Source organism: Pseudomyrmex gracilis, unplaced genomic scaffold, assembly GCF_002006095.1.
Source record: "Pseudomyrmex gracilis isolate BER0280 unplaced genomic scaffold, ASM200609v1 scaffold_1, whole genome shotgun sequence".
Lineage (NCBI taxonomy): Eukaryota > Metazoa > Arthropoda > Insecta > Hymenoptera > Formicidae > Pseudomyrmex > Pseudomyrmex gracilis.
This window is the reverse complement of record NW_018020585.1, coordinates 147,166-173,317: the sequence shown is the minus strand read 5'-3', so window position 1 is coordinate 173,317 and position 26,152 is coordinate 147,166. Positions and strand designations below refer to the sequence as shown.

The 26,152-nt window shown below is 33.9% G+C and overlaps 1 protein-coding gene across 7 annotated transcripts in view; it reads left to right on the top strand.

The window, feature by feature from the left end:
• The window catches only part of LOC109852610 (SH3 and multiple ankyrin repeat domains protein 3-like), a 96,824-nt gene that overhangs the window by 54,153 nt on the left and 16,519 nt on the right, over positions 1-26,152 (top strand). For 3 of the 7 annotated variants that reach the window (XM_020423955.1, XM_020423936.1, XM_020423908.1), the window contains 3 exons: positions 6,792-7,160; positions 10,916-10,935; positions 23,094-23,219. In XM_020423955.1, the coding sequence (XP_020279544.1) occupies positions 6,842-7,160; positions 10,916-10,935; positions 23,094-23,219 (465 nt within the window). In that variant the 5' untranslated portion in view covers positions 6,792-6,841. Of the gene's footprint in view, positions 1-6,791; positions 7,161-10,915; positions 10,936-19,000; positions 19,197-23,093; positions 23,220-26,152 lie in introns of those variants that run through there. The other 4 variants (XM_020423964.1, XM_020423925.1, XM_020423918.1 and 1 more) reach the window with 3 other exon arrangements.

The following is a 26,152-nucleotide window of genomic DNA, read 5'->3' as shown; positions in this document are numbered from 1 at the left end:
AAAACATTGAAAGAATATTAAATTCTCAGCTGTTCTTAGAGCTATCATTTAAAATACGTGCGTCACTTATTTATTTTGAGCATAGTTGCAATTAATTTACTCTGAGAATGAAAGAATTTTCGATATTTTACAATGTTTTTGAATTCTAATAATAAAATAATAAAATAGTCCAGATTTATAATAAAATTTAACAAAGATATGCGCGCGCGTTTTAATAGTAACAACTTACTATTTACTTACTACACAAAACATCAGATTAATCTTTTCGTTATAAATCACAATTCTTATTCTAAATTTATTTCTTATTTTATTACGAGAGAAATGTAGAATGTATTAACCATATAAATCTCAAATAATTTTATCATGATGGACTCGCGATATAACATATGCGCATTTCGAGTAATAAACATTTTTTATGAAACGAAAAATCAAAGATCTTATCAATATTAAAATAGTATTTTATGATCATATATTATATACGGTTTTTCAAGTCTTTAAGCACTTTTAAAAGCTCGACACGCTGCATTTTTAATTTTCTTTCCTTTCAATCTTCGAATAAATAATTAAGATATTTCCTATTATTTCCCTATTATTTATGTGTGCACACATATCGTTATCTACCGTACCATTACGATTTTCTTTTTCTAATACATCGTCATGTTCGAGGTACTGATAACAACTTCGACATTTGTAGTAAAATTAGTGAATTTCAAGAAAATATATAGAAATCTGTCTCTCAATAAAAATGATATTGTCTTAAAACTTTTGATGTCAATTATTGTTGTCAACTATTACATATGAAAAACAAATGATATAATCATGAACAAGAGAATTATTTATTTGTACCAAAGTTTTGTGTGATTTACGTGTATATAATAATGTGAATAGTGATGAAAATTTTTTAGGATGTACAATGCCAACTGGAATGCTAGACAGATAAGAAAACAAATTGTACAATTCCTATAAGAACAGGTGTTTTTTAGTTAAATAAGCAAAAAAGAAGAACAAAAATAACATAAGTTTTCTTCTCTTTTTTAGTTATAACAGAATGTCAAATTTGTTTTTCATCATTCTTTTCTCTTCTGCATTTCTATATTACTATGCCAATGCGATATAATTCGTTATGTTTGCCCACAGGCTTGTTCAGCACAAACTTCTCTCTCTTTCTCTTTCTATCTCTCTTTCTTCAATATTACTGTATTATCTAATTACCACCTTCACAAACTTCACGATATTCCGATACTTGATTACATAAATTCTCCAAACATATAAGCTATAAATGTCAAGCTAGTAATAGCAAAAAACTTTTTTAATTTGAAAGTTTTACGCACGCGTGTATTTGTATTTATCACACATTTTCACCAACAGAAATTTGATTATACATAATTATACATAATATGATTGATGCTTTTTGTAATAAATTGTAGTTATATTTTTTTAATTGTAGTTTTGAGTTTCACTATTGATCATAATAAAAAACAAACCACACATAATTATTAATGTCACAATGAGGATATCATAAACTTGAAAGAAATATAGACGTAACACAATGATTTATGCATTAGACGAAAAATTAGCAAGTGATGATATATTTTGCTTATGATTAACGATAATTATAGTATTTCGCATAAGAAGGCAATCCCGAACTTTAACTAACGGAATCGTCATACAAAACCATCTAAAAAGTATAATGCGTTATCTAAACCGATATTTACCCTAAAAAACTCGCTAGTTATTCAAGATAGTAATTTAGTATCGAAAATTTATTATCGAGAAAAAAGAAAAAGCACAATTAAATTTATATGAAATTGAATTATGTTATATATTAAAATTTTTACATATATTTTTCAAAAAAAAGGAAACGTTATATGTAATAATACAATAATAATATAATGATGAAATACATACAATATGCGTACACACACACACACGTTGTATATACATGTATACACATATATATATATATACATGGGAAACAAAATGATGTTGAATCAACAGTATCATTAATTGAAATATATCCTGTTGATGCAACATCAATATTATTGCACTACACACAGCAGATAGTTGCTTTAAGAATCTAGACATTAAATTAATCGCATATGCAATTGAATGAACTATTTATTTTTGTGGCAACCCGTGACGTCGACTTTAATTGAAGCAACTCCATTTTGTTTGTGTGTACATACTCTGCTATTTTGCAAAACAAAATTATTTATCTACGGATTAAGAAAAATATTAATTTTGTCGGCGTATATTTTGTTTCCAATGATTTCAGTGCGTATCGCGAGGTAAGATTAAAATTGGGATTAATCAAATAAAAGTAGCAATTAGCCCGTAAGCTTTTCCAGCTCAACATAGCGCGTGATAAAGCGCGGATGAAAGGCGATAAAGGTGTTATACGCATCGTTGCGTTATACTGTTTGGCACGATTCACTTTTCGCGTCGTGGCCGTATGTGTCGTTGAAAAATAACCCTTCTCGTCGTATACACTACCATTCTCATCGCCAAGGCCTTCGTTGTGTATTCGTTGATTCCTTTATGCGCGCACGAGCGCACATAATACAGCCGCGCTGCGAAGCTCCGCGGTACAGCACAGCGCACGGCCGGTGTAGAAAGAGAGAGAGAGAGAGAGCTGAAGATGCTCTCGAAAAAGTGCAGCAACAAAGTTGCGCAGTGCGCACACCCACGTCCACGAGATCCAGAATGTCAGGGTCGTACCTTAACCTCGCGCTGTCCTTCGCTGCCTCCTTCTCATGTGTACTTATCCGCTCTTCCCTCTTTTTTTTGTCGCCGGGTTATATTTCCATCGGCGTAGTTCTTGGAATTTTTTTAATTGTTACTTCTTTCTCTCAGCCTCTGTCTCTCATCTTCTCTCATGGGATCACCGGTAAGCTCGATACACTGTTAACCACCACGCGAATTAAGGTACGGTCACTCTCAAAAGCAAACCTGTAAACCGACGCCCACACTGCGGGTACCTGTTATAAACGCACTTACATACGCACAGGAACGGATTGAAGATATTTTCTCGCGATATTACTAGAATTATTTTGAAACGCTTCAGTATACTAGCGTCAGTAACGTCTGAGTTCTGTCGGACAGTATTAACACTATCAATTTACAATGCAGTATCGGTATAAACTACAATTTATTTCATAACATATATCTATAATATATATTGTTTTATCATAAAAAAATAAAGTAACAAAGTTTATGAAGAATGATAACATTTATGAAGGATTTTTGATTATAGACGTGGTAGATACAGAGCGTGAGATTATTAAAAACGTGCTGAGAGAGATGTACACGTTTTTAAATAGCGCTTTTTCTCTTATTTAAACACAAAAAATACAAAAAAAAAAAAAAAAAAAAAAGAAAACGAAAGAACGCATCATTTCAAAACATTTTTATGTGCACCGCACAGTGCAAAGCATTGCGCTGACAAGAAACGGTTTACATATTATACTATATCTGCGAGATGTTTTTGACGCGCAAATACTTTTACACAATAACTGAGTTAGCCGATACGGCCCTGAACGCGCAAGTACAGGGTGGCGCCAGACAGAAAAATTTGAAAGGCTCTCTTCTACCAATGAGTGCCACGAATAAGGGCCGCATAAAGACGGGTCATAAAACTATGATTTACGTCTTGTCATTGATGTCCGCTGCGTTTGCTGTCCGCCCGCCCGTTCGTCGGTCAGTTCACCCATTAGGTTTGTCTATCCCTCCGTCCACTATGCTGTTCGTCCATATAGGCATCCATAAGTCCTTTCTTCCTCCTTTGGTTCATCATTGTTTCTTCTTGTTTCTTTTTATTATTTTTCTTATAGCTTCCTTTCTTGTTATTGTTCTTCTTTTCCTTCGTTTTTTTTTTTTCTATCGGTTTTGTCGGTTGATCTTATTAAATTTCGGCGATAATCGATTTGTCACTTGGAAAAAATGTGTTGTTATTATTTCCAACACCATTGTAATCCACTATGAAATATCGCGTGCGATATAAAAAAAGGTGCGCTGCTAGTAACGCAACAAAAGCAAAACTTGTATGCTCACGTGCGCGCTGCATCCTATAAGCTTACGCAAATTTACATTTTGCGTTGTTTATTATTTTTTTAAATTCATAAAACTTTGTTTAATAATGTAATGTCAGTCATTACATAATGCTTGATATCTCACACACTTATACTTTTCAGGATTTCATCTTATTCATTTTATGAAATTCTTTAGTGATTTTCTTTTTTGTTTATACATGAAAATTTTTAATTTTCATTATCATTTAAAAAACAATTTTAATTTAAAAACTAAGTAAAAAGCTTAAATAATTTGATATTTGATGCTTTTGCGGTGTGTTATATTAAAGTTCGAAGATGTTTTTCGGGTTGAAACCGCGTTAGTGTCATTTTTATACCTGATACTAGGCTGCTCAAGAAACCCTGATAAAGTGAGCTGAAATGTTCACGAAACGTCGGTATAAAACTGACACGCGGTTTAAAAACATCTTTAGTAGTTAAAAGTTAAAATTAAATAAAAAAACTTATGAAGCTATGGTCTATATCAGTGAACATAGGAAATAATCAGGAATTGAAGATAGATGCTCAGTTCGTAATTGGAACGTTTCGGTCGTTTATTTCAACCATTTTCAGTCAATTATAATAACATTCAGAAAAAATTCTGTCTCAATTTACATATGTAACTATATGTAAATAACCGTCGGAGAAAGTCAAACAAGCAGCCAAAACAACAAGTGTCAAAAGAACAAGTTAAAGTCTTGTTTGTTGGTAATCTAGCACATTTGACAGTCTACAATCGCTAATCAACAGCTACAATCATAAAAACAAAGAACATGACTATCTTATGCGAAGTACAGAATAAAACAAATTAATTTAAAAAAAAAAAAAAAACAAAAAAAAACGAGAAAATATCTTAACATATAAATGTTTATATATACTGGCGCGTCATAAAGTTTTTCTTTTATTTGACTATCGAAGAGATGACGCAAGTACTGCCGTCTTAATCGGAAAATTGCACAGCACGCGATGCAAAAAGTCCGTGCGGTGCAACGCAAATGTTGAAATTACAAAATAAAAGTTAGCAGTGACTTTCATCGCGTTGAAAACTTTCGAGTGAAAGCGATCGCGCGCGCCGCTTGTTAAGACGTTTGTTATCGTCGGTCGCCGTTAATTAATCCGACATGGAAACAAAATTATAAAACGGCGAAACGCGTTATTGCTCGCACGAGTGAATGTACGGGACGAGTATACGTACGAGAGCGGCGGCGTGTAAATGCGAGGTAAAGTGCGAGATAAAGACGAGTGTGCTTCAGCGTTCGTCTGCTCTGCGACGATACGTATATCATACCCAAGCACGGTTCATCACGATGATGAAGAAGGACAGAAGTCCATTTATCAGAGGCTTGTTTATAGAAATCTTTTCGTGAGCAAGAACGATGACTCAAAAGATAGATATCCGAGATTATCAAAAATCGTTTCATCTTATCTCTTATATTTATTGTGACTCACGGGTCTTGAGACTCTTTTAAATGCTATCTCGAAACTTTAAAATCGCTAAAGCAACAAACTGTAAAGATATATGCGCAAATACAAAATTTAATTAATATTCAAAACTCTTTTTAGCATCCAACTATTAGTAAAGTAAGGTCATTAAAAGCTAAATACTGAATGTACATGTGAAATATATTTTTTAAACGTGTAAATTAATATAATATAATTAATTATAAACGCACGCGCGCGCGCACGATAGTAAACGTGAATTCGAAAATATATACATATATTTAACAGGAATCTCGGCAAGATATCTGGTAAAGATTTTCTGCAACGTGACTTCGCAAGTATATCCTGCAGGATCGGATCAAGAGATATTTTATAAATGTTCTCAAAATAAATGCTCAAAGAAGAATGATGATCATGGATGAGTTACATTATCTTATATCATGTCATAAGTATCGCAATTCTCGCAATGCAAACGACATGAACTGTCTATCCTATTTTTATAATAAAAATATAATTTTTTTATTTAACTATCAAATTATAATAGACATATGTAAACGTGGGATTACTCTTCTTCAGCGTGTATTTTTATCATTTATCCATATAGGAGAATTATCTTGCGTACAGTGTCCGACCCTGCGCACGTCGAACGCGACGCGCGAGGTGAGCGCACGCGGTTAATTTACATAATCAATTCAAAACGAATGAATCTCGCGCCTCGAACAGATCGGTCATTCTTTTCCTCATCCTCCCGGGATGTATAGAAGAAACCGTTCTTGGCGTTATATAAATTACGGATTGTCTTAGTTGAAAAAAACGGACACTCTCGGGTTGCAGCAGCAATCAGGACTCTTAAACTCAGTTCGTGGAGGAAATTCAGTTTGATTCGGATTTTTGATTACGCGTCTCGCGCAACTCTCGTAAGGCAAACAATATATCACAAATAAAAGATGCATACAAATAAAAACAAAGAAAAAAAGGAGACCAAAAGCGAGAACAAAAACGAGAAAAAACTCTCAAAAATTCAATGAAAATGCGAAGTGTACGTATTGAGAGACATAAAATCTTTTATGAGTGTTGAAAAAATGCCTTGCGTTCTGGCTTCATTTTCTATATTTTTTTACACTGTCATCATATCATCATAAACATCGAGTTATTCGAGCTATTTTAATATCTTCTTCGTTTTTTTTCGCAACTTATTCTTTGTTGTGTCGATGCAGGGAAACACAATATCTATGTGTTTAATTTTTTAAATAAAATATTATCAATAATTCTGATATGTTTTAGATGTGAGCTATTGAGACGGTAGGATCCTCAGGAACCGCAAGGTTCTCGCAATGGAGGCAGAATCAAAGCAGCAGCAGCAGCCGCCGCAACAATGTCACCAGCAGCAACAAGCTCAACAACAACAGCAACAGAATTCGCCCGTGACACAACCTCAAGGTCAGATGGCCGGCGATCTTCAGAGTGGACTGAGTCAGGGTCAACAAAATGCGGAGGACACACTTGCTTCAGCGGAAAACACCTCCGTCGACGAGGGTGTGCTTCTCGCGAGAATCCATGTGCCCGAACTCTATGTCAGTAAATGTCTGCAGTTTCCGAAAGATCAGCTGGTCTGGGACGTGAAACAGCAATGTCTGGCGTCCTTGCCCAAGGTACGACCTTCCTCTTCTTAGCATGAATGTCAGATAATTTCTCGTCTATATCCTCAAATATTCCTCGGAGAGAAACCTTGAAAACAGCCTGCGGAGCCGAGGCATTCATCGATGCTCCTCTTAACAACGATCGAACGATTCACTCTCTTGGACTGAAATTTATCTCCCGGTTACGAGATAGAGCGCGCGAGACAGACGGATAGACGGATGGACAGGCAGGTTGCGCGGTTGTAAGAATATGAGGGGGATAAATTGAAAACGAAACGCATTATTCTCTTTCGCGGCAATAAATCCCGTGAGCGCGTACCTCTTGCGCGCGTGTTATTTCTGGCTGAACGATCCTTATGTCGGAAATTTATGAAGCCCGTGGCGGATTCTTGTTTCACCATCTCCATCGGATATATGCGCACGCGCGCGCGCGCGAGAGAGAGAGAACAACGCACTCGGTGTTCTTGCGCGCTCAAGTCCTTCGCACGATAATTACACGTATTTCGTTGAGAGATTCTCCCGCGATCGAAAATGCTGGTAATATAATTCGTAGTCCCGATTTAGCGCGAGTTGGCGGCATGCGTGAGAGACGGACAAAACGAATGGGGAAAGAGTGTCTCGGCCTCTCTTGCTCGCGTACATACATCGACTTGCGGTCGCGTTTCGTTGAGAAATTCGCTCGCGATTCTCTCGAGAAGAGAGAATGCGCAGTATACTATAATTCGTATCTGCGCTACCCGGGGCGATTTGTTCCCGCTGGAAATTGCAGTCGCGTGTATATTTCACCGAGGATCGCCAAGTATCGATTAATCGTCGATTACGGTCGAACCCCATCGAATCTGTCATTTATCACCGTATATCCGCTTTTCGCGCGGAGCATCGCTACTCTAGGCCTCCCAAGGACTCCATCAGACTTTTTTCAAAAAACACTTCTCTCCATTCTTTTCCATTCTCTCTCTCTCTCTCTCTCTCTCTCTCTCTCTCTCTCTCTCTTTCTCTCTCTTTCTCTCTCTTTGTTTTTCTCCGCTTTTCTCTTCTGTACTCTCTTCGCGTCTGCTCTTGTCATTGCAAAATCATTCATAGTTCTTCGAGCGGCTAAAAACATAGCATACAATGCTGTACATTGAGAACATGCAACGCTTTACATGTTACGATTTCATGAGATTGCAGACAGCACAAAATTAAGAGTTGCTAGAGCGAGTAATAATGAATTTTCGAAGCGAGGAGAGAGCAAACTTTTAATTTCTTCTGTGTTTTTTCTTATCGTGGCGAATCGTTTTCTAAGACTATTAAGAGTCACGAAAAGTACATTGGATTCAAAAACGATAATCAAATCAAATTTTTCCTTTTTTTTGCAACTATTGACATTTACCGTGTATAAAATTATTGTTTTGTAATGCTTACTCTATTAATCTACTTATAAAATCAAATGATCAACTGTTATTATTTATTTTCTTTGTTACAATATTAGGTGTTACATTTAGTTTTAAGAGCTAACAATCAGATGACGTAAATAAGTAAGTTTTTTTTATTGCATTTGTTATATATCTATCTATAGCATTTTTGCACATATATAATATAACAATTGCGGAATTATTGTTATAAAAATATTTATATTGTTCATAAATTTATTTATAACGCGTAAAAACGAAGTATGGTAAACGATATTTTCAACATCTATTACTTTTTTTTTTTATCAAAAGAAAACTGCTGAAGCTCAGCGAACTGTTATTAAAATTTAAGTTGCATATCTATTAAGATATGCAAATACTAGTTTAGACGATTTAAAAGTGACGATTTTGACTTGGAAGACAAGAAACGCTTAGAACAATCAAAGAAGTTTGAAGATAAATTTGCAAGAAATTTTAGGTCAAAATTTAGCTCGAACTAAAAGAACTGGCAAGCTTATTGGATGTTAGCCAAAATGCTGTGTCCAAGCGCTTAGTAGTTTCAAAGATATGAGCGTTCAGATAAAAAAAGATAATTTTTTGCAAATATTCCACGGATGTCAGCTCCTGTAGCCGCAAATCTCTGCGCGCCATAACTTAATAAATTGCTGTAAATGTACATAAATGTTGACAAAATTATAAAAAACCATTAATTAGTGGATATATTACAAGTGCTCAAACTAAAACAATTTACTTACTTTTCAAAAATGTCGTTCAAAACTAATACCTACTAGAGACAACGATTTGAAATTTTTTAGTAGGTTTAGGAAAGACTCGTATCTACGGATAAAGGGTTAATTATCCAATAATATTTATTTTGAATCTTTTTAAATTTCACCAAACGCTTTCGCGCTCTCCTCGTGTTTTTTTTGTTTGACTCTTCGAAATTTTGATGACCGCATAAAAATATATGTTAGACGCATTTTGGTGCAATAGCGTGTCGAAGATGGACGCTCACATAAGTGAGAGTATTCATCTCTGTAGGCGAAGTAGAAGACTAGAATATCAATATGTGTGGCTTATTGCTTTCTGTAAAGTTATCAAGCTCTGTCTTTCATCTTTTCTTTTTCTTTTCTCTCTCTCTCTCTCTCTCTCTCTCTCTCTTTCTCTCTTTCTCTTTTGCTTATTGTCACGCAAGAATTTTCACGCGTGTCGTATTTCTGTCCTACATGCTTGCCTTCCGGAACACAGGAGGTACAGCACAGAACTCCAATATGTATATGTCCTTTGTATTAAGCTTTTCTTCGCTATAAATCACCTGCTTTGTTTACAATATTTGCTCTCACTTCTCTTTTTCATTATTTTTGTCAATTTGTTGAGTTTGTAAACTTGCAACAAGTTTGTAATTTTTACTGTTTTTACTTCCTTCACATTTTATTAATTTGAATTAAAATATCTTTGATAATTTTTTGAACAGAAATACATTTTATAAATCTTACTATATTAGATATGTGAAGGATATTTAAAATAATTTTGACGTGTGTAGTATCAATATACGAGTTCATCAATTGGATTACATATCAGAATTGTCTGTTTTTGTTTTTTGCATGAAAATAAAAAGAGCGTATGCTGATACCGATTATATCTTATTTTAATACCTATATTGTCAAAATTCAATTTTTATCCAAAATTTTATTTTAATTATCTATTATATTTGTTGATATAATAAATAGATACATCTATATGTATATATACATATATATATGTGTGTTTATATATACATATATGTATATATATGAGCTGCGCTTAGGATGATTTTAAAAATTATTTAAATATGTCTATATATTTTAAAAGCTAAATAGATTAATAATATGGCGTATCTTACTTATTGTATTTAAAAAAAAAAAGTGTTGAAAGCATGTCTTCAGACTCATCCTAAGATAGCAATGTATAAAGTATGCGCATTTGTATTATTTATACTTTTTATTGTATATATATATATATATTTATATAGATTTATTGTATATATTATATATATATGTGTGCATAGTTTTTGTTTTTCAATATGCGCGTAATCGCTAATGATCGTGTATTTTCTGACCTGTGGTGTTATTGTTGTTGTTGTTTTCGCTTTTGCCTCACCTTGCACGGGGGCGAAAATATACTTCACACCCGCCACCAACCACCAATCGTCATACCTGTGCTACTATCGTCTCGTGTTGTGGGGCCTTATCTACGAACGCGCGCAACTCCCCTTCGTATGAATACCGCAAATAACGCGCAAAAAACACGCGCCTTTCTCGGACCCTCCATCACCTTCCACTTCCGGTTGTGTGTTACGGATAAATCACCGCTTCTCCATCCCTTTCGAGCGCCTCGCAGGTGGCCACTTGGTACAGGGTACGTCTTCACTATTACTAATAGCATGTGATCACGCCTTTTATTTCTATCGATCTCTCTTTTCTTTTTGTAATTTTTCTGCAATTTTTATACGGCAAGGAAAGAAAAACATACAGATAATGACAAAATAACGCGCTAAAGAACTTTTATAATGATTATACGTACATATTGATTGCCCTTTCAGAAATTTCATATTTGTTATTATATTAGTGTTTTCTAAGTTTTACATATTAAGTTATGTTATAAATATTTTATATATAATTAATAACTTACTTATTAATTGTACATTATTTTTACAACGTTTTGTTTCATTACCTTATAATAAGTACTTTTTTTATAGTGTGCTCAATGTTAAATGTAATTGTTCACTTTGAGTTTGCAGAGAAAGTTATTGCAAAGCGCTGTCATGTTTGTTGTACAATTCAGTTATGATAGTAGTAATGTTATGTAAAGTGATTTTTGTGCATTTTGCTAACAAGTTATAATTATGCACATAATAAACACTCAATCAGCATTTTTCTTGTTTGTTTTTTAAATCTATCAATTAATAAACAAATTAAGCAGTTATATATAAAAATGAGAAAGAAAAACTTATTCTATAAGTTGTTTCAAAACACACATTAAATGTCGTAGTTATTCTTTACATTTATGTAACAAATTCACCAGAATATTCACGGAATGGAGAAACTTACAATTAGTAGTTTTAAATCACAAACTGGAAGAGTATTCTACGGAGATATAGATTAGAGTGTATGCACAACACATAGTTCGTCGACGTACTTGAGCAACATGATTATTCTTAACATAAATAAATTACAGCATTCTTGCACGATAATAGTTTTAAGCACGATTGTTGTATGTATCTATTTATTTACTTGCAATATGAGCAAATCAATCTAGACTTGGAGGAGATAAAAAATTATCATTCAAATTCTTTTTATATAGCACGAACATATATATAAGCTAAAATTTGTTTATATATCTATATATATATACAAATATAAACAAATACGTATATATATATATATATACAGGGTGTCCCAGAATTGCCGTACAATCTCTCGTAAGCAGATAGAAGGAATAAAACTGAGTCGAAAAGTCTTGAACCATTTTTTTCTATTATTTATAATAAAGGAGTAATTATTAAGTAAATCAGGCCAATCAGCGCAGACCTTTAGCCAAGCGCAGGTCAGTGAGCCGCACGCCTGGTGTGTGTGAGCGCTTACTGACGTGCGCCTGGCTAAAAGTCTGCGCTGATTGGCCTGATTTACTTAATAATTACTCCTTTATTATAAATAATAGAAAAAAATGGTTCAGGACTTTTCGACTCAGTTTTATTCCTTCTATCTGCCTACGAGAGATTGTACGGCTATTCTGGGACACCCTGTATATATATATAAATGTTAGCGACAGCAATCGTAATAAATGAACGCATGTTTTATTTGTGACGTAAATCGAGCGGCTAAGAGCCGAAAATACGTAATCCATAATTTCAAATATTTTTACAGTCTAGAGCAATGCTTGTTAAAGTAATATTACTATGTAAGTGAAATATCGGAAATTGCGAGTTGAACGTTTGCAATATTTAGTTGTTCAATGTATAAATCGTGTTTATAACTAATAGCTCACTTAAGTGGGACATTTCGATAAAACTGCAAACATTTTCTATAGAAAAAATTATATTGTTCTATAGAAAATATATATATATTCACTTGTACTGATTACATAAAGTTGATGCGTTTTAGCGCATCACAACTTAGTATAATGCAGTTGTTTTGGATGGAGCAAGATTTTATATCATAATGTGCTGCGATGATGTAATATGAAAGAATATCCGCGATTCTCATATCGGGCGAGTGTCCTCGATCGAGGTCGCGCGTGCCATGTGTCGCCCTCCCCTGGAAAAAGACCGTCGCGGGTTGCTAATGTCGCTAATGTTTTTCTGATGTTGCTGCATACACGATGACTTTCGTTTTCACCGAGATGTTAATAAAAACAATTGAACTTTACATCCCGCGGTTCCCGCGAACGATACTCAGTAACACACAACGTGACGGTTCTACGAATAAGAACGCAAACTGAAGTTTATTAGTGTTGTTCATAATTTCAGAAACTCTATTCTAAACAAATATTTGGAATTTTTTAATATCTTTTATCTTCGAAATTCTTGAATAGTTTTTTTCTAACATGTCTTTGAGAAGAGTGTATAAAAGTTTTATTTTTTTCAGAGTATTTTATGAAAGTAACAAAAAAACATTGCAAAGTATATACATATTCAGAGCTATTAAAAGTATCGGTCTATCAAAGCAATTTCTTTTCCTCTCTCTCTTTCTCTCTCTCTCTCTCTCTCTCTCTCTCTCTCTCTCTCTCTTTCTCTTTCCCTCCCTTCCTCTCTCTTGTACACAAGAGAGCCAGCCAAGATAGCTCGCGTTGCTTTTCTTCATACTAGAAACACTCTAAATACATCATGTGCCGTTAACGATACCGGCTCTCATGTATGTCGCTTTCGAATGACCAAAGGAGCTCATTCTCGCGATAAAATTGCTGCACCATTTTCTTCTTGCAAATCAGCTTTGCTGATCAGAAATAATATATAGAGCTTTTAACAAAACTTTGCCAAACATTTAAAAAAGCTAGAAAAGAAAAGTAAACAAAGAAATATAACAAACAATATCTTTAATAATGGAATTCTTAAAAAAAAACACTGTACAAAGTACATTTGTGTTTTTACCTATTAATTTTATTATTAAAATTTTCTAATGCAATAAGCAATTCCAATTGTAAGTTTTTATTTCTACGTAATATACAGTGTTAATGATTCTTATTTACAGTAATTCACATAATATAATGTATATTTCCAACTTATTCCTTAATGAAATCTTATTAAACAATGCTCATTAACTTTTGGCTATTGTTTTAAGATCGCGACTCGATCACTCGGTGCTTATCGAACGCAAATGTGCATGAACTGATATCATTGTACCAAAACAGTATAGTATATTACTAGTATAGTGATAGCGTATAGTTGCACGGATCTTGGCGTGGGTAAATTTATGCTCAGCCAGTTTTGCCAGAGGATCTATAGCAAAGAATCGAAAAGGGCAAAACTTTGTAGGCGTAGACGATCATTATGATCCAGGATTGTTGTGTGGATCGGTCTTTACTTCCGATAGGATCACGCTCTTCTTTATTTCTCTATCTTTTTTGTGATAGCCTCCGACTTTCCACACGTCGTCACTTTGTAACGATTATTTTTCTCGCGCTTATACCGTATAATAGAGAGGGAATCCTTTATGTGTATCGGGAAATAATCAGACAACATTTCTAAGTATTGTGAGACGCGTGGAATAAACATTCCTCGGTTAGATATACAGAAGATTTAAAGTGGACTTTGCGCAAACTAAAGGAACTTAAATGGTATGTCATATCACACTCATCTGTGTATTCTTCAGATATCGCATCATCAGATTATGACGTGTTTCGATCATTGTAAAACGATTTGAATGGGAAAAATTTGTATCTTTGGAAGTCGTCAAAAACAATCTTTCTTCCTTCTTCAAACGCAAACCGAGATCGTTTTATAATCGAGGCATCTGTATGTTACTAAAACACTAGGAAAAGATTATAGAAAACGTCGGCGATTATATCATTGATTAATAAAAATATTTTACACACCAAATTGCTGTTGCTGAGTTTTAATGATAAATCGGACACGAACTTTTACACTCACCCAATTTTGATTACTTTCAAAAAAAAAAAAAGATAAAAAAACTTTACACGTTAGCATGTAGATGAAAAGTGTGTAGAATGTATTATACAAGCGCGTATTTATAGATTATCACGAATAAAATGACACAACGCGGAAAATAATTCTTACATATATCGGAAAATGCCAAGATATGCGTTCGAAGGCGAAAGATATGCCTGCTCTGCGCCGTCAATCTCGACAAAAAAAATCCTGTGTGCTGCTGTATCTCGTCGGCACAAAACAAATGCGTCGTCAAACGCACTGCACTAATCTCAATCTATATATCTATATATCTATCTATATTATCATCTGTATGCCATGAATTGGTTTGAAAATAGATCGAATGAAAATCGATAGCCAGGTTGTCGCAGCGCGCAACAAAAAGACGCGATTTCCGGAACCGAACGAGCGCGGCGTTTACGGTCATCGCGAGGATGACCAAAACGAAGATCAATGGTCACGTTTTTGTATAATAATGCAAGATGCGACCGATACACCTCGTTTGCGAAAAATGATTAAATGGAGATAGATGCTGATCATGATTTGCACATGTCGCATATTTTGACTTTGCTATCTATTAAAATCACGCGATCACATAGAGATCGATGAGCCATGTTTCCACGAGCGATAAATTTACAAAGTGTTAAAAATAGGTTTATCAATAAAAATTTAAATCGAAACCGGATGTATGAACGTATAACAAACTGTTTGTAATGACACAAAAAACTACTTCGTTTCTTTTTGTAATCATCAGATAATGCCCGGCGGAATCCGAAGTGTTGTCGCTTATATGTATTTCGTAAAATTATTTGCGATTCTAGCGTGTAAACTGTTCTTTCAAAGATGTGTCTATTCGTGCACGCTGGATTTCCGGGCATGCTTGATCGTGCTGGCGATCCAATCCTTATCGTCTTCATCCCTTAAACATTTTTGCCGTTTATTCAATTTAGCGATGAGTATTTATTTTCTTAGGCTAATACCTTTAGCGACTTGCTTAAACAGGTGAAAGAAAAAGCACGAGATTACTAAATATTTATTAAGTATACATTTTTTTCGCATGTTGTATTTGATGCCAATCTTGCTACGTAAATGCGAAGCAATTTTAAAGCTCTTGTTCTAATTAATATACATAGTGTTTTTTGGTCAAATATTTTTATCTTTAATAAGAGGAAAAACAATTCAGATTCTATATCTATATACAAATTCTATACAAATTCTATATATTTAAATGTTAAACAATTAAATCTTTTTGAAGCTCGAGAAGTTACTAAATTACGAGATATATCTACGGTCATACGAGCCGATCGATCAGGATGTTGTGCGGAAAAATGCGTATATATATATATATATTTGTTCGCGTGTAAATTTTTACACGTGAGTTTTTGAATTGAATTTAAATGTTAAAAAAACTTTGTTGAATATATTGTATAGCAATTAGTGATATGTTGAAATATACAAACGTGATGCTATTTGTTTACTCGCATTTGTGACTGTGTTCCAGATTTTTTTTTATAGAGATGAGAAAGAAATGAAAAAGAAAAAGATTCGCTCATTGATCCGTTCCTCTGTATATAATATATATAACGTTGCTTTTTTCAGTCTTGACGGGATTTAACCATCCTACAATAGCCGGCAACTGCAGCAGTCTTTTACCTAGGGGCTTCTCAAGTGCAATCTTGTATTCATGAATTCCTTGTACGTAGCCTTCCCTGCGTTTCTTCTTTACCTACGTCTCTACCTCCGTTTTCGTCCGCTGCTCTACCATCATTTTACCCAGTTCTTCGGCTCTTATACGTATATGCACGTAGAATATTTCGCATATGTGCAAAAGATTGGTAACAGAAAAGTAAAGTTGGTAGCGCGCGATCATCGAAAATGCAAAGTATGCACCGCTTTTATAATTTTACTCGCTGTATGCGTCGCGAAAAAAGTCGTAAATCTACAGATTTTCCTATTTTGGTAACATAGATACTATACATTACGCACATATACATAAAACCGATGTTCTATTATTATTTTACAAATTATCAGATTGATATTGTACTGGTCGTATTAATCAATTTATGATATTATGCTCAGTATTTGTGCATACATATCTTGTATCTGTTTATAATTTATTTATCTTTTATAGTCTTATGTCAAAAACACACGACATATTCTGATATTTTTACATAATGGGATATCGATTTCAGTCTATTTTTAAATGTTATGCAAAAGTAAATTGACTGCTGCAGAATATATTAAGAATGTACCGGAATATAATATCTTTTTTATGTTTAATTGTTTTTATGTGCTTTTTTCTTTAAGGAAAAAATTAAGAAATTAATAAATGTAGTGTAGTGTTCCAAAACGATTGGAACACGTATAGGCAGGATTTAGTGTAAAAGTAGTAACAGTTTTTGGCGGATATCTCGGAAACTAAACGCAAACGGCGGTTATATGAAAAGGAAGCGGTAAAGAGAGCTATTGCCACAATTAAATATACCAATCATTATACCAATCATGCTCACGCTTTATCTTTTATCATTTTTACAGAAAAAAATTGGTAAAATTTTACATAATAATTGAATAATATTGTGCAATTATTAATAATAATAATACTACTAATAATAATAGTAATAATAATAATAATAATAGTAGTAGTAGTAGTAGTAGTAGTAGTAGTAGTAGTAGTAGTACTAGTACTAGTACTAGTAGTAGTAGTAGTAGTAGTAGTAGTAGTAGTAGTAGTAGTAGTAGTAGTAGTAGTAGTAGTAATAATAATAATAATAATAATATTAATAATAAATGATGTGAATCAATAAATAATTTACAATTGCCACGTCCAATTTTGTCTTATTGTTCTCGACAAGAAAATTTATCTAATTGAAAAAACATTTATTTGAGTTTAAAATATTGATATTTTGAGATTTCGTTTGTTTACAGAGTAAAAACAATAATTTTATTTTGCAGTGAGATTGTCGTAGAAAAACGTTTAGTTTTGCTGCGTTGTTCTGTGTCGGCATTCTATGGTTAGTAACGAACTTTTAATAGTTAATTAACAAAAAGTCTTTGCCAAACATTGTATGTCGGCTGTTAATATCTGTCAAATTGCGAGTCGCTTAAGTAACTTTTTGCAAGACCGGAACGAAGTACAATTTGTTGGTGTAATTTCCAGTTCGATTACCTAACATCTCTTCGCGACGTGTGGGCGTTTTCCAAGTTTCACAATTTGCCTTTAACGATGTAGTTATCGGTTGATTAAAATCGAGATCCATTCATTTCCGCGGAGAAGGCGGGAGAATTTTGGTCCCTTTACTGAGCGCGCCGCCCTTTAGCGTGCTGCGAACACGGAAACGCGGCACGAAACGAGTGCGATAATCGCTCTATAATTTAACCTGAATTGCATCGAACCGAATAGCTACCACAGCGGCGTAAAAAGGTTATCGCATGTGGCAATTTGTTGGAGTGATCTTTATTACTTGTTCTCATTACACGTGGCTTCAAAGAGTAACATGCTATGTATTAAACATAAAATCTTATTCAGATTATTGAAATAAAATTCTATGAATTTTTTATTTATTTTTACAAATTAAAAAAAAAATTTTTTATTTATTTTATACTTAAGGTTTAAGTCGCCAAATAAATATATTCTAAATTTTTTAATGATACAGCTGAAACTCCTTTTTCACACGGTGAAAGCGTACGGACTAAAAGAAAATCGTGTAAAAAAAATTATGTAAATTTTGATTAGCAACAAAGGATAAAATTTGTTTTAAAAACGCAAACTAACAAAAAGTAATCTAAAACATAGAAATGCATTCACTAAAGCATTTTATTTAACTATTACATTATATAAAATGCATGTATATGTACACGTTATTGAATAAACATAATAATGTATAATAAATACAATAAAGTGAAGAAAACAATGGGTAAATATTTACAAAATGAGTAAATATTTACAAAAAATTAAGTAATAAAGTGATGTAAAATTTTCATAAATTAAAGCAAAATGGAAAAAGAAAAGGAAAAAATCGTGTGACTGTGAATAAATTGTGTTAAAAAAATCGTGTAACTGTGAATAAAGTGTGTAAAAAAAAATACCATATAAAAGGAGTCTTGGGTGTAATTGCAATTATGCTTTCATTATTTCGGGTCAAAAATGGGGACAGCTATCAATTTGACAAGAAAATTCCGGTGCAAAAGGTGATCTACATATTTTATTCATGCTCTACTCAAAAAATTATTCCGCGATAATTTGTATTGCTGTTGCGTAACACGATAAAGTTACGACTTGTGGAAAGTGTAATTTGCTTAATAAAATACGTTTTATAGCCAGAGCAAGTGATCGAAATGTCATCGTCGCCACATGGAGTCCGTCGGCCTCCGGAATTGATTGCCAATTACTGGTAGAACGACGCTGACTCAATTCTGCGATCTAGAAAATTGAGTTACTTGACGGAACTCGATTCGACGGCGAATATGACGGCAGTCTCGAGACGAAAATGTGATGTCACGTTAATCAAGCCTGGTAATTTTATTTATTTATTTTTTTTCACGTCATCAATACGCGACTGATGTTGTTTTTAAGTAAATTAAAGAGTCATTTGTGGAACGTTCAAAATTATCATAACTCACGGCTAATTATCGAGTGTGATGAATGAATAAATACGATATCCACCAAGCATCTCGTCAACACATATAAGGATTCTTATTCGGAATAGTGAAAATGTGCGCACCACATTAACTCTGTTTGTAAAGTGTCATTTTAGGTGACTTCACTGATATATTTATTAAGGAAGTAAGCATAAATGATGTGGACAAAACAGTGACTAATATTGTCATGAAATTTGAGATAAAAAAACAACTACTATTAGCTTAGCTTATAAAAATTAAGAAAGATATCTAAAGGATCTTTTCTCGCGTTTCTCGATTTTCTCAGAAGAATCAATTTTTCTTTGTTGCTGTTTTTTCCGCTCGTTCTTCCGATCGAACGATCTGATTTTATTTTATTTTATTTTTATTTTTTTATTTTTTTTCATTTCTGTGCTATATTTAATTTCCGCTATAAATTGGACGTAAAAAAATCTTACATGCGCAATCTTATGTAATCTTATCAATTTTCTCTAAGTGTATAATATATAATATCTATTTATTGTTTTAAATCAAACTTTTAATTTTTTAAATATGTGATTACACATTACATAGATTTCCCTTCCCCTCTGATTAACAGTCCCAAACCTTCCTAAAAAAAGTAAGATAAAATCCAATAGATCGGTCCAATTTAGTGGATATTATCGGATGATTTTCCTATAATAGATGAAATAAAACAATTTGAAGATAAAATTGTCTTTACATTCAGAATACGTCTTCTCTTTACTAGAATTAAAAAAAGAAAATTGCAGATTTATCGATTTCCAGCATTTTGTTCTTAAATACAAAAGAAAGTCGACGACGACTTAGTATCTTCGCCAGAAGAATAAACGAAAGCGGTAGCGAGCGAAACTGCGCGCGAAAAAGACGAAAACTCGTTTCGTACTTCGTTGTTGTAAAACCATAACGTTCCTATCCCCGTATATATGCGAGCGAGCGCGGACACTGGCTAAGCTAGAGTTTAAACATCAGCAAGGCTGACCCCCCTCGCCAGACCGCAATTACATCCCATAAAGCACGATTGAGACACGGTTCGGCCATTATTCTCTCATACAGGGCCGTACAAAAGAGTCCGTCGTTTAGAGCGACATCCTTCTCCTCTCATCCATGCCTCAACATCAGGTATGGCACGGGTAAGGTAAAAATGAAAAAATCCCGCACAGACTCTGAATCGAGTGCCGACTTTTTCGCAGAAGTATTAAGGACTGAACGGGAGCCGAATGTAGACTATAGAGCTGCCTTAGAACAGAGGTTCATAAAATAGTTATTTCCTCAGAGATATGAGACTCTTTTATTAAACAGAAATGAAAAATATGCGTGAAAATATATGATAAACTGATAACGATTCCTTCGAAGGAAACGTGTGTGTGCGCGCGCGAAGAGAAATTGCTCGAGAGAGAAAATTTATTCGTTGGAACGATCGAGACTTGACTCTTCTGTCGAAGAAATCGATTCTTTATGATTCGTGAGAGTATCCTCGAAAGAGAGTACTCGAACGAGACAAAAATGATAATGGTAATCAATTCTACTCTATTCTACTTTATAATCGTTAATTATTGACTTTTTCCACTCGCGGTACCTACGACCTTGCCTTCTTGCCCGTTCTCTTGGTAATCGAAGAAACTCGAGAAGCACGTTTTGCTATAGTGCGATTATGCCGCCTCTTGAGACTTTATGAAGCAATTACCGCAACACTAATTAGAGTAGGAATGCCGGTTTGGCAAGACTGTTTCATTTTTGTCCAGGATGTTAGTGAGAAACGGTGGCGAGCGATTCGCGATCGCGCCGCCTTGAATGAACAATGTTTGCACTCTTTGTTATAAATTTTGTTTGCATTTATGTTCGTCAAAACTGCTCTCAGATAAAAAATATACATGTATTGTCTCGGTTTATAACAAAAGACTTTTTAGTGAAAAAGCTCGTTAAAAGTACTTACCATTTTACTGAGACCTGACGCAAAGTCGTCTTCTTCATCTCTTCTGCTGCATCGTTTTATTCATACGCGTAACAAACTTTAATTCTGATGACATGTAACCTCGACGTGGAGAGTTCTGCATGACGACGGAAACCATTGGCGAGCGTGTCACGGACGCATCATTGAGCTGGCTTAACGAATGAGGAACGGCACGTTATATCACTCCTAAATACAAAAAAACCTTGAAGAAAGCGCATTAAATATGCGCTAGCTAGACGAAAGCTTTAAAACCGACAAAACACATGTCTATAATCTGTTCTAGAATGTGCCTTTTGTCGCGTTTGTTATTTCACTCAATGTATCTGTTTAAAAAAATGTTTTATTCAATATAATTTTGTCGAGAATATTGCGATATTGTATTTTTAAGAAATTCACATTCTTTCTGTAACATAAAAAAAAAAAAGTTTGCATATACATCTGTCACTAAATGTTTCTTTCATTTTTGTCCTTCGTTGTCAGCAGCTGTACTTTTCTTCCACATTTCGTGATGTTTTTTCTATGGTCGATCGCACTTCCGCCTATATCGGCATGTCGAGAGACAAAACCCTTCTTTGCTTCTTTCGTACCAAAGCCTTCAATTTGGCACATGTTGTATACTTGACTATTGTTGTACTCTAGCTTGATTATCGGTTTATGTTTTGTCATTTACCTTCGCATCGTCACCGATTTTTTGCATAGCAAAATGATACAATAATACGCAATTCTTGAATATACGTGCCATGTGTGTTATTTCTTATTCAAATTGTAAGAGAGACAAGCAATGAACGATATAAGTACTAAAGACAACGGTTTGAAATTTTTGAGCGGGTCTAGGAGTCTGCAAACAAAAGATTAATTATTCTGCACAACGTATTATAATGCTTCGGATGGACTGGCGCAACGCCTGACTTGTAACTGACTCGCTCGATCGTCTGCTCAAAGGCGATTTTTACACGGCTAGAAAAGAAGTTTGGAATGTGGATTTCAGACTGTGATGAACAGACCGTTGTTTATCAAAAGATAAAAAAAATCTGGTCTCTCCAGTTTTAAAGCTTTTAGAAATATCAATGATAAATATACGTAAGATGCATTAATTCGTAAATAAATCGTCATTAGATACATTAGTCCGTAAGTAAATCGTTTGATATGTTAGACTATAGATTAGTTGCATTAGTCCGTGACACCGTAAGATAAGGTAAGAAATCGAAATTCTTGGGATAATGCATGTCACAATACTGCCTGTGAAAAGCAAAGATATTTGTCTAAACTTATTGAAAAAATAGTGAATATGAAAAAATTAATAATAAATTTTGCGCCTAAGTAATCATAGTTATTCCTTGTTTTTGTTTTTCAAAAAGTGATTTAGAACGCCGAAAATCATTTGTTGTAAGATTAGAGAGATAAATTAGAATATTTTATGTAAAGTTCGCGTAAAAAAATGTGAATAAACTCGAAGCTTGTAATTAATATTGTTTCAATTTGTCATTCCACATTAATAGAGCGAATTATATCAAACTATCAATAATATTTACCATATGCACAATACATATTGTGTGCTACATATAAATACTACTATACTTTTTCATCGAGCTCCTATCAAACAGGCATGACGATTGTCGGAATGAAGATGAAATTTCTTCTTGCAAAACAAGTGCGTATTCTAATGTGCTCAAATCTTGATCTCGAAACGATATAGCGTACTTCGTTAGTGTTACCACATTTGCATGTATTGAATAGAAAAAAGTGGAGGTGGCGGGTCGCGCTTTGTTCTTTTTGCACGTAGCACACCTGTGCCAGTTGATACAAATTCACACTTTACAGGAACTGAAGGAGAGCTTCAATTATGGCCTCTTCTGTCCACCGGTAAATGGAAAAGCTGGGAAATTTCTGGACGAGGAGCGTCGTCTCGGCGATTATCCTTTTAATGGACCCGTTGGCTACCTGGAGGTAAGGAGGATTTTTTCTTAGGTTTTATGGTGGTATTTTTCTCATATATCTCCTTTAGTTTGTAATTGCGTTCGAACAATTGAAGAACCGATCGTGCTCATTCCACGTTTATTATCATAGCCGCGTGAAAAAAAAACAAAAAAAAAAAACACTGATATATTTCTTTCAGTTGGACTTGTTTGTAGTCGCTTTTCCGATAAAGATTTCTCGGTTTAATAACAGAAAAGTGTAGCTGTTTTCTCGCGCGTACATTTTTTTCTTTTTCTAAAAATTTCTTTTCATCTAGCATTGTTATTATGGTCAAATCTCCCGTAAAATGACATTATGATATGAATATTATTGGATCTAAGTTCACATACAGTTTTCTCGAACACATCAATTTTATCCCAAATTAGTATAAATTCGATGGCTCGGAACGCTCAGAGATAGTCCGTACATGACAGAAACTTAAAACGGTCATGTATAAAATGGACCTTAAATAGATCCTAAGGCCGCAAGTAGATTCACTTTACGTTTTGTACGATCTAGTTACATCTTACGTTTATGAACAGTGAGAAGATAATTTCTCTTGTTGACATAAAATATATGAATAATTTAAAAGTGTCAAGAATAAAATGTAATTGCGATTTTTTTATACAGAAGAATAGCTATGTAAGATTTAAATCTTCTTTTTAAGAAGCAGCTAATTTGTTAAATAATTGTATTTTATTTTAATTAAAAAATAAGAATAAAATGTTGGGAAAATTAAGATAATCCTGCAAAACGATTTCATTTTCTTAATTTAAGAAACGAGGAAAAAAAAGTAGCAAGAGAGTACATATTACATAATTAATCATCGCGATGATATTTGCTATCTTCGCTACATAAATCATTTCAGTGATCGCAATGCGACGAATCCGCACGTGCATGTAGGTACATAACTTGTTTGGACCGCGATGACTGTTGAAACGGGGTTTCGCGAAAAACAAATAATTCGATCTCGGATTAACGAGATCTAGATCTTGTCCCGCAATTTTCTTGCGTAACCAGTATTATATTAGTTCCCATCAACTATCTCGCTTCTCATAGAATTCTTTCTGTTGTCGTCGTTGTCTTCGCTTCCTCCTCCATCTTTCCCTCCTTTCCCTCTTCTTTTCCTTCTTCTTCTTCTTCTTCATCTTTGGTCGGGTTCCGGTCCCGATCGGTTTCACCGTGCCAGCTGGAAGTTTCTCGCTTCATCGCAGGAGATTCACTTCCAGGGATAGCTGACTCATACAGCTTCTTTGAGTCGGTGTTTAAGCCGCATTCACTTCGCACGAGTTACAAATTACATGAGGGTCTATTCGATGAAACACTTGCATTTAACGAACACCTGTCAGCAAAATCTCAAACGTGTCAAACAAAATGTCAAACAATGAAGTCTCGTGCTTTTGAAAATCTTTAGTCCATATATATGTCGCAAAATTTCATATAAAGTAGAACATATTTTTCTAATATGTGCAAGTATCTTCTCATCATAAATATAGACATACTCGCAGATTATTATGTCTTCTGATGTTACACATTTCGCAAGGTAATTTATATAGTCTTAACCCTCGGCTACCTTTTAACCTACAGGGTCAAAAGAAACAATACCTGTTTTTAAATCGCGCGTCATTTTTGTATGTAGATGGTGGAATGTCTAAACGGGGAAAAGGAAGAGGGAGTAAAAGATTTGTAGTACATATCCAGCTTCAATCCGTGCGAAATCGCAAATAGAGAGCGGAAACAAAGTCAAATACGTGGAGTATCTGAGAGTTTATTATATCGCTAAAATCTTTGAAGCCATATTTAAGTTAGCTTCCCTACCATAAAAACAATACATATGCACCTACATAAAAATTAAGTGCTATTTAAAAGCTAATTTAGATCCTAATTTTAAAAAAGCGACCGCAAAAATAGCCCCGCGATTTTGGAACTGAATTGTGTGCCAAATATCTTATGATGAGACGTCAATCACAAAAAATTTTCAAGTTAATCCTATTATTGGTTTAAAAGATATGAAAAGTCAAAATAAACGAAATTCAGTAAAGCGTCAACTCATATGTTTTAATGCACGTATTTTTATGTTTATTCGATAATTTAAAATTTTGTACCCGGGGGTTTCGCTAACTGGTGACAACGAATTTGAAGTCAGATATTTTTAATTCAAAATGGCTGATTTAATATGGCAGACCGATTGTCAAATCGCCATGCTCACATGCAATTCAGCACAACAAAAAGCATCGTGTGCCGCTGGCTAAAGTCTCAGTCCATTTTCACAAAAAGTTACAAATTTTGTCTCTCTCTCTCTCTCTCTCTCTCTGTGTGTGTGTGTGTGTGGTGTGTGAAAGCAGAGAGAGAGACAGAGAAAGAGATAATAAATACACATATGTTTTTTTATTTTATATAGCTTGGAGTGATTTAAATATAAAAAATTATATATATAATATATATATATATATATATATATATATATATATGTATATATATTTATATATGTATATATATTTATATATATGTATACATATATTTGTGTATGTGAAAAAGTAAATATATATACAGGGTGTTTCAGAACACCACCTGTTTAAAAACGAGGAAAGTGGTTATTTTGTGAAAAATGTTTCAGACAAAAGTTGTTGGAGATTAAGTAATACATTACATGGGTATATGCGATTGACTTTGAGTGGCATTATAAAGGTCATATCAAGATCGACTTGAATTTTTTTAATGGGAGCTCATTGCATATTCTTGTAGCTGACGTCAAAGCGTTTTCGAAACATTGGTTTCAAACTCTTTTTAGTCAAGACTTTCCTGAGTTATGAGACTTAAAAATTTCAGTATTGCTGACGTTAGTATTACCTAAAATATACCACGTAGAGATCGCACGGTCGGATTTACAACTTTTCGGAGTGCTTGATTAATTGTAAATCCGC